Genomic DNA, 9,410 nt, shown 5'->3' on the forward strand with positions numbered 1-9,410 from the left:
GGGGGAAGTTAGCGACTCAGCAACACAGCAGGGGCCCACATCGTCACTCGCCCAATATCGCGTAGTTCACAGTCCGAAACATGGCCTAAAGTGGCACCAGCCAAGGCGGGAATTGCTCTTGACTGATGTCACGTTGCGGTATATTCTGGACCAACACACCGAGCATATTGTGTAAACGTGAGTGATTCCGGTACGTTTTTCTGTTGTTAAACGCTGTTTAGGTTTTCAGTGATTTACTCAGATACACGCTGAAAACTTAAAAAGCGTTGAACACCTAAAAATCCTGGTATTGAGTTCTATCCTTAGCAAAGAAAGTAAAGCATTTTTTTTTTACGAATTTTTCACATAAACTTACTGGTAGTGAACGCCATTTATTTAGTTATTTCGATAATGCTTCAATTGCAAATGTTAGATTGGTATTCATTTGAATTTACATGTTTACAAGCTACCATTAAATATAACGTAATTGTTAATATTAAGCATAAAAATACTCTTTGAGTTTACATCTGTAGGTTGTCGAGTTTTCACTTTCTACAACGCAAAAAAAAAAAAAAATATGAGCGCCTTAAACGCTTGCGAAACTCCAGTGCGGAAATTAAGCCTGTACTCTAGGCGCTAATTATATTAATTATGTATACTCGTATAATGAACTTCACATATTTATTACTAAATTTCAATAAAAGTGTCTAATACAAATAAACATGAAGAGAAAAAGTGATTAATCTACGAATAATAAAACAGTATATATATAACAGAAAAGAAACCTCTAAAGTAATACTTAAATATAGTGAAAGATACTTCTAATCTCACTTAGCATAAATAACGCGCGCAGTTTAATTCTATGTTTATATTTCCACACTTAATGTTTACATAAAACTATTTATATTCATAGTTATTTCGATTTCAGGAGTAGTAGTAGTAGTTAAAAAAGTTACCCATATATAGAACTTATCATCATTTTCCTTCGACTACTTTATGTACAGAGCTTACTTATGTATGTATGTATATAAGATAGAGCATTTACTCGCTTGCTTAACTCCTTTTATGCTATTAATTGTTGAAGAAAAATATCGCTTCAAAATCATTTATTTACAAAATTTTAAGCGCCGCTTCTACTGTTGTGCCTCTTTATCGGCACTAGGCGCTGGCGTCTGCTCCTTCATCGACTCAACTTTTGCGACAATCTTTAGCGCTGGTCCCAACTTCATGCCCATCGCATTCACTAAATGATTCTCCTTGAGCAACATCAAGGCTTGTCCATCAATTTCTTGCTGTTCAAAATCATCCACATAGTCCAAGCAGCCAGGCAAATGGCGTATGAACTCGCATACTTCAGCCACACTCCAATCGGCCATTGCCGGGCGTTCGGCAGGTGTGGCCGCTGCATGCGCACCACCAGCAGATCCAGTTGCTGCAGAAGCTGCAGCTGCGGCAGCAACAGCATTGGCGGCCGCAACATTGGCCACCTGTTGCGCCTCAGCAGCAACAACGGCAGCAACAGCTGCTGCATTTTCAAGCCTAGCAGCGCCATTTTGGGCAGCACTATTGCTGTAGGCAGTGACTGGCGCCGACGGTATGGGTTCAGTTTGCATTTTCTCAGGTGCAGCTGCGTTATTTGCGTTGCTCGTAATACTGGAGATTTCAGCAATGGCCTTGGCATCAGCAGCAGCATTCTGGTTGCTTGCCACAGTATTGCTGGTATTGCTTTGTGTGGGCGCCTCTGTTGGTTGCTCGCTCATGGAAGCCTTCGATTGTCGGGCACACGTTAGCGAGCAGAAACGTTTCTTCTTCAGCTTAGCTTTGTGCTCAGGTTTGCCGCAATGCTCGCATGCGATCATGTCGGGTGGTAGAGAAGTCTGTCCGTTGGTTTGATTGATAGCATTGTGCGAATTCTCGTCCATAGCCGATTTTTTCTCTGCAAAATGATAGATTAGTATATTGTGGAGTTAACGAGTATAATGTGGGGGAAAAATGGTAATACTTACTGGGCGGTTCGTCGTCCGCATCCTTATCTGCGTAGCGTTGCCGTGTCACAGGGAATGGTTCGTTGGCCTCTTGTATTATAAAACCATCTATGACATGTGTCAACACATTGGGCTTGATCATGGCTTTCGGGAGGTCCTTTTCCACTTTTGCGCTTGCCACACTGGAAGTGTTCTTGGGCATGGTGGTGGGTATGCTTGTCGAGACTGCATTCGTTAGCTTAGGAGCTGGAGTAGTAATTTCATCATTTGCAGAAGATGCAGTTGCTGCGGCTTTTTCAACCTCAGCGTTGCCGGTTTTGATGGGGTCATTTGAGCGATTACCAACAGTGCCTGTGAGGAGTTATTGGATTTTTTTATTTATTTAAGAAAATGATGGAAGTAGGAGTTTACATACATAATTATGTATGTATATAAAAAAAAAATTAAAAAAACGAAAGAAATAAAATAAAATTTATGAAACTATAAATTTGACCCCATTCACTCTACCTTTAGTTGGCGACGATGTGGTAGGTTGCGTAATGGAGGTTACATTCGCTATATTCTTCGTCGGCGATGCCGCCGCCGTTGTAGTCGGTGTGGTGGTTGCTGGCGGCGTTACAGGTGGCGGTGTTGTATCCATTGCAATTGGAGTTTTAGCTGCTTCTGCATTCGGTGAGGACGGTGAGGTGGCAGTGGTTGCCACAGTAGCGACAGTGCCACTAACACTCGTAGAATTAGTTATGTTAGATTGTGGCTGATGTTGGTTCTGTTGTTGTTGCTGCTGCTGCATTGTGGATGACGATGACGATGACGACGTTGCTGATTCTATAATAGGCGGCTGTTGAGGTGCGGTAACTTTGGGAGAGCCCAATGCTGCCTTTGCTGCTGCTTCCTTCAATTCCGCCGACGCTGATGTCGCTCCCGCTCCAACCGAAATCGTGACCGTGGAATTATTATTTAAACTGGTATTCATTTGATTATTTTGATTGGCCGACGAAGTGGCCGATGAAATTTGCATTGCGCGAGTGGCTTCTGATGCAATACCACCCAACAGCGACATATGTGAGGTCGATTGCATGGACAAAGTGTTTTTGTATTGTTGTTGCAATTGTTGGTGCTGTTGTTGTTGTTGTTGATGCTGATGCTGTTGTTGCTGCTGCTGTTGTTGCTGCTGCTGCTGCTGTTGTTGTTGGTGCGGTTGTTGCTGCTGCTGGTCATTTGCGAGCGACTTGATAGGTGTGCTGGGCAAAGAGGAAACGGATGTCACACCACCAGCACCTCCAGCGCCGCTATTTAGAGGCGAAGACATGGTGGCTGACGCTGCAGCAGTTGATGTAACCGGCGAGGACTGTATGCTACCGCCCATGGATGCGTTCATCATTGATGTGAGGCCGAGCAGTGGACTCTGTGTGGGTGTGGAAACCATGCTGGGCTGTGGCAGTGGGTGAGCGGATGGCGGAGCCATTTGGGTTTGCTGCTGCTGTTGTTGCACCTGCTGTGCTTGTTGCTGTTGCGCCTGCTGTGCTTGTTGCTGTTGCGCCTGCTGTGCTTGTTGTTGCGCCTGTTGTACTTGCTGCTGCTGCTGCTGCGCCTGGTGTTGTGCCTGCTGCTGCTGCGAGGCGGCAAGAGTTGCGGCCAGTAAACTTTGCTGTTGTTGTTGCTGCTGCTGCGCTTGTTGTTGCGCCTGCTGTGCTTGTTGCTGTTGCTGCGCTTGTTGTTGCGCCTGCTGTGCTTGTTGCTGTTGCTGCTGCTGTTGTTGTTGCTGCTGCAGCTGTGCCGTCTGATTAATGCCAATGGTGCTGGTGACCAATGGTCCAGCCTGATTAGTGATAGTCACCACTGACGTTGTTGGCAGCGTCGAGGCCTTCGACTGATAGACGCCATGTTGCTGCAGCGCGGCGGCTGCGGACGAGGCTATGCTTGATGGCGTCGAAGAGGACACCGAGAAGGGTACGCCGGCAATCTGCGGTGGTAAATGCGTTTGCTGCTGCTGTTGTGGTTGTTGTTGCTGCTGCTGCTGCTGGGCATGAGTCTGAGCCTGTTGCTGCTGTGGCTGCTGTTGCACGACGATTTGGTGTATTATATTCTGTTGTTGCTCACGCTGCTGCTGCTGCTGTTGCTGTTGCTGCTGCTGCTGTTGTTGTTGAACTAGCTGCTGTTGCAGCAACTGAGTTTGTAGCTGTTGTTGTTGTTGTTGCGCTTGCTGTTGCTGTGTGATGAATGTTTGTGGCGTCACCTGCAACTGTATCTGTTGCGGTTGCTGCTGGTGTTGGTGTTGTTGCAACTGTTGCTGTTGTTGTTGTTGTTGCTGCTGTTGTTGCATTTGTATAGCCGATGCAAATTGTTGCTGTAGCAAGTGCTGCTGCAGTAGAGCCTGTTGTTGTTGCTGCTGCTGCTTCTGCATCTGCTGTATTTGAATTTGCTGCTGCTGTTGCTGTTGCTTGTCGACATGGCCAGTCGTGGTGGCCTGCTGTATGGCCTGTCCATTTTGTATGGTTATCGGCGGCCCGGTTGACATCACAACCATTTTACCCGCAGGCGTAACCACCTGATGCATAGTTGCGCCTTGCTGCTGCAACCCAGCTGCCGTGGCGACCGTTTGGGGCTTCAGCTGCTGCGGCTGGCCATTTTCAGTCTTCATTGTCGGCAGTGCTGGCCGCACTGGCTGCTGCTTGGTGCGCATCTTCTTTAGCAAACTTTGATTTTGGGCAGTCTGCGTCGACACCGAACTAGCCGGACGTATCTGAGCGCCATTTTGCGGCAATATTTGCGGCACGCGTTGCGCCACTTGCTGCTGCAATTGGCTAGCTGTAACGGCTTGTTGCTGCAATTGAGCGGCGGCTGCGACGACGGCCTGCGCCGTCTGCTGCTGCTGCTGTGCCTGTTGTTGATGGGTTTGCTGTTGTTTGGGCGCGAGCGCTTCTATTTGTTGACGCGGCTTGACAGCGGGCTGTGCGACGTTGCACTGTAAGGTGATGGCTACAAAGGAAAAAGAGGAAAACGGGTTGTTGTAAACGTAACTCAAGCGCTGCGTAATTCTCTATCACTTACGATTCTGCTGCTGCGCCTGTATTGTTTGATGCGAAGCCGGCTGCTGAATAAACATGCTCTGCGTACCATCCGCCTGCGTGCCGCGTATTATAATTGGATTCTGCAACTGTTGTAGGCCATTCGACCAAAACGGCACCCATGGGCCAATTTGCATTTGCGGTGCACCAGTGGCGTTTTGCAGAGGACTAATTATCTGTGTCGGCATTGTAGCTTGCGACACCTGCACACATTGTTGCGTTGACTGCTGCTGCTGTTGCTGCTGCTGAGCCACAGCACCGGCGGCGCCCGCGGCCGATTGCACTGTATTCGTGGTGGTTGTCACCTTTTGTACGACCTTCTGCTGCAGACCCTTCTGCGCATCGCTTGTGGCCTTTGCATTTTGTTGTTGCTGCTGTTGCTGTTGTTGTTGCTGTTGCTGTTGTTGAGCATTAGCTGCTGCAGCTGCCATGGAATTAAATATATTCTGTTGCTGTTGCGGCGATTGTGCGAGCACGGGCGTGAAAAGGAGCGCCTGTGGCGATTGACTGGACGGTATGGCGTAGGTGTTGGGAAACCCTGCATTACCGCCGATCATTTGCTTAGCATTCTGCGTGGTGGTGGTAATCATTTGAGGCGTGCCACCTTGAAACGGCTTGCTAGCGATAACCTGCGTAGACCAAGGAAAATTGTACTTATACATCGATTAAGAAATACATAAAATTCAAGTAAACTCAACAGCACCCACCTGTATCGGCTGCTGTCCCAAATTCGAGTGTATCAAGTTGCCAGAAACGAGTTGTGGATACAGGAAACCCGAATTAAGCGCCGTTTGTTGTGGCATCAACTGCACCGTACGCCCCTGTGCCCAATCACCCAACACCTGTCCGGTCAACTGCATCGGCGACATAGTACTTATGGTGGTCGAATGCTGCTGCATCGCAGCAACAGCAGCGGCCGCGCTACTTGGTGTTTGCTGATTAGCCGGACTGCCGGGCGCACCGGCTGTAGGATCCGCCAACTGCATTTGCATTTGTTGCAGCTGATTGGCCTGCGTGGGATCCAACAAACCGGGGTGCTTCAGCTCCCCGCCCGCCCCGGCAGCGCTCAGCTGATGTGTGGTGGCAGTGTGCGTAGGAAATTCCTGTTTCACCTGTATGGCAGTGAATGGCGAGCCATGTTGCAGTTGCAGTTGTTGCAACTGCTGTAATTGTTCGGGTGAGATTTGTAGTGGCACCGATGAAGGCGCCACTTGTTGAGCTGGACTCTGTGATTTCTCCAGCGTGAAGTTTTTCTGCGGTGTCGAAGTGGATGCGATAGCCGTTGCTGCTGGCGTTGATGAGCTGACAAATGTCGAAGAAGTCGAAGATGTGGATGATGCTGATGAGGTCGTCGATGAAGCGGATGAATGCGACGACGACGACGACGACGACGACGATGAAACTCCACCACTGCTCACTCCTAAAGTATGCCTATAGCTGACGTTGGGATTATGGCTGTAGTGGTTGTTGCCGTTACTGGCGCTACTAATATGCGTATCCGGATACGGTGGACTAGCGAAATCGTATTTCTCGTCAAACGTGATTCCCGCCTTTTGTGCGAGTGTTTCGAGACACTTAAGCGGGCGTTCGTTGTTTTTGTTGTTAACTGTATTAGCGTTCCTATTATTGTTATTGTTATTCAAATGATTGTTAAAACTATTATTCGCTGCTGCTGTAGTAGTGGTGATGGTCGTAGTCGCCTGTGGCTGTTGTTGGTGTTGCTTTAATGCAGCTGTTGTGCTATCCACCGACTGTGTATACTCAGAATTGACTTTGATAATCCTAATATTCGAGTTGTCCTTCAAAGGTTGAGTAGGTAAGTAGAGATTGTTTGGCGTTGGTTGTGTGACGTCGCTTTCAATATCCGTTCTAAAGGTGAGAAAAACAATAGAAGAAGATATGGGAAATGAGTAATTCGAAAAGTAAGGATTAGGCAGCAATTTTAATAAAAAATAATAATGAGTATAAATAAATGGTATTTACGCATGCTTAGGGATGTATGTATGTATGTATGTATAGTACAGTATGTACACAGGCATAAAACTTTTTTTAAGATGGGATGCAGAATGATGAAAAACCAACAAAAAAAAAAGGTTTCTATCAAAATTTGGTAAAAAAAGTTGCCGCAGGGAACTACGAGAAAAAAATTTGTACTGAACAAAAATACTTGTGGCAACGCAAACCTTACCACCACTTAAAAAAATTGGCAGAATTTCGTAAATTAAAATAATTTTTTTTTTTAATACACATACATATATGTACAATTCACACTGTAACAAAATCTATACAAGGGCCATTACATTGTGACTGGTTGGACAGCGGACTCCAGAAATTGATGAATTGTGAGTAATAACTATGTCGCGGGAACTCTGACAACCGTTAAAGATATTTTCGGATAATAAATAAATAACTGATGTACGAAATTCCTTTAAAAAAATACCATATAATGTATTTGAATTAATGAAATGTAGTCATTTAACAATAGGTTACTACTGAAATATAGATTATAAGAAAATTTAAAATTTACGTCGTTTTCCTCTTTTACATGTAATGACCCATAAATAAAAGATTCAAAATTCGCATAACAATTTGAAAAATTCATAAAATTTTCATTAAAATTTCAAACTTTTAAATCAAATTTGAAGGAAAATTTCGGCTACGGGATTTTAGTAGAATAATAAAGTGCAAGTTTGAAGTAGCTAAAAATTTTGTTTGGTTTTAGAAAATTTTTTTTTTTCATGCGATGTTGTGCATGTTTCTCACATAAAAAGCAAGCGGAAAGACCGCCGGCAAAAAAAAAAAAATTAACATGTATGTATCCACAGCTGCGGTCAATGTATTAGCACCCAGTTCAAAATGATATTGTTTGCAACTTATGTTTGTTTATTTATTTTTAATAATTTTCATTAAAAATATAATTCAATCTATAACAGAAACCACATACATACATAGATAAATAAAAGTTTCAAAGCTTGCACAAATTATATTTGAAATGAAATTGATTGAAAATAAATAAATAAACATGCATAAGTTGCAAACAATATCATTTTGAATTTCGGTGCTGATTCATTGGCCGCAGCTGTATATGGAAAATTCCATGCCAACCGAATTATGATTGGTTTCCAATTTTCTTTTTATCCCTTTGACTTGGCATTTTCTATATATGAATGTACAACTTAGCGACAGAAAATAGTGGTTAGTCCCCTTCTATCAATGCTTGATTTCAATCGTTTCAAGTTCTGAAATTTTTTCATATAGCAAATTTTTTTTTTGTGGAAAATGATTTTCAGGCCGTGTGTATTTAAATTCTCTTTGTGTGAGAACATCAAGATGCACGCCACAAATCGGAGGAGAAGCTCGGCCAAACAGTAACATAAGTGTACGCGCGAATTATTACACCGTGCGATAAGAACAAAAAAATTTCAAAACACGCGAAAGAATCGATATACTCACGAAACTATGGGAAAAATATAGTAAAAATGCGTTTTTAGTTTATCACTCTAACGCCTGGATTTTTTTTTCAAAGGACTTTGAAATTTTAAAGAAATGAATAACTTAAAAAATTATTTAAAAAACTCAGTGCAATGTAAAATAAAATATGGGTACCAAATGAGAGAGAAAATTCTGTAGAATTTAGAAACAAAGTTTTTTGGTTTACAAGGACGGATATTATTAAATTTTATATTTTTAAGTTAATAACGTTTTCAGGACGAAATTTGATGATGACGTCGTCTGTATATTAGTCCTCAAAAACTATTTTTTTTAAATAAATTTAGCAAATTTTCAAAGATATTTTTCTTAAATAAAAAATTTTTAAACGATATTTTCCATACCCATACGTCCTTATGCACCAAAAAACGTATTCTGTTATAATTCTACAGAATTTTTTCTTTTATATGATACCCTTATTGTCATCCTACATTGCACTGAATTTTTTATATAATTTTTTGAGATAATCATATTTTTTTAACTTCGAAGTCCTTTTAAGAAAATCCTGACTCCAGAGAGAAAAACTAAGTACGCAAAAACAAAGGCAAGGGGAACCGTCTGAGCTCTGATAAAATGCCTGTATGTATACATATGTACATATGTATGTAATCAGAATATCAAATGATGGAAATATTGAATTGGTAATTTTTCGTCAATAGGTAAAGTAAGTGTTAAAAATGGAGATTTTCATCTTTATGCGCTATTTCAGATGATTAATGCAGAGTTTTATAGCTAAAAAGTTAAAAAAAGATTTCTAATGTTCTTTACAGATTTTTCCAAAATTGACGCGATTTAGTTTAGAGCGCTTTTGTTAACAAATTTTTCTAACTTTTGTACAGCCCTCTTTATAACGGGTGATTTTTTTGAGGTTAGGATTTTCATGCATTAG

At 42.8% G+C, this 9,410-nt stretch overlaps 1 protein-coding gene across 1 annotated transcript; it reads right to left on the minus strand.

Moving 5' to 3' along the window:
* Positions 1-332: 332 nt before the first annotated feature.
* On the minus strand, positions 333-7,011 carry LOC118734499 (polyhomeotic-proximal chromatin protein-like; the record flags this gene model as incomplete). Its single annotated transcript, XM_036464218.1, has 5 exons — positions 333-1,915; positions 1,986-2,315; positions 2,472-4,943; positions 5,016-5,661; positions 5,740-7,011. Coding segments are annotated over 5 exons (5,523 nt in total), but the record flags the coding sequence as incomplete, so codon positions are not given.
* Positions 7,012-9,410: the final 2,399 nt, after the last annotated feature.

Source organism: Rhagoletis pomonella, unplaced genomic scaffold (assembly GCF_013731165.1).
Source record: "Rhagoletis pomonella isolate Grant_MI unplaced genomic scaffold, Rhpom_1.0 Rhpom_scaffold_00002, whole genome shotgun sequence".
NCBI classification, from domain to species: Eukaryota; Metazoa; Arthropoda; class Insecta; order Diptera; family Tephritidae; genus Rhagoletis; species Rhagoletis pomonella.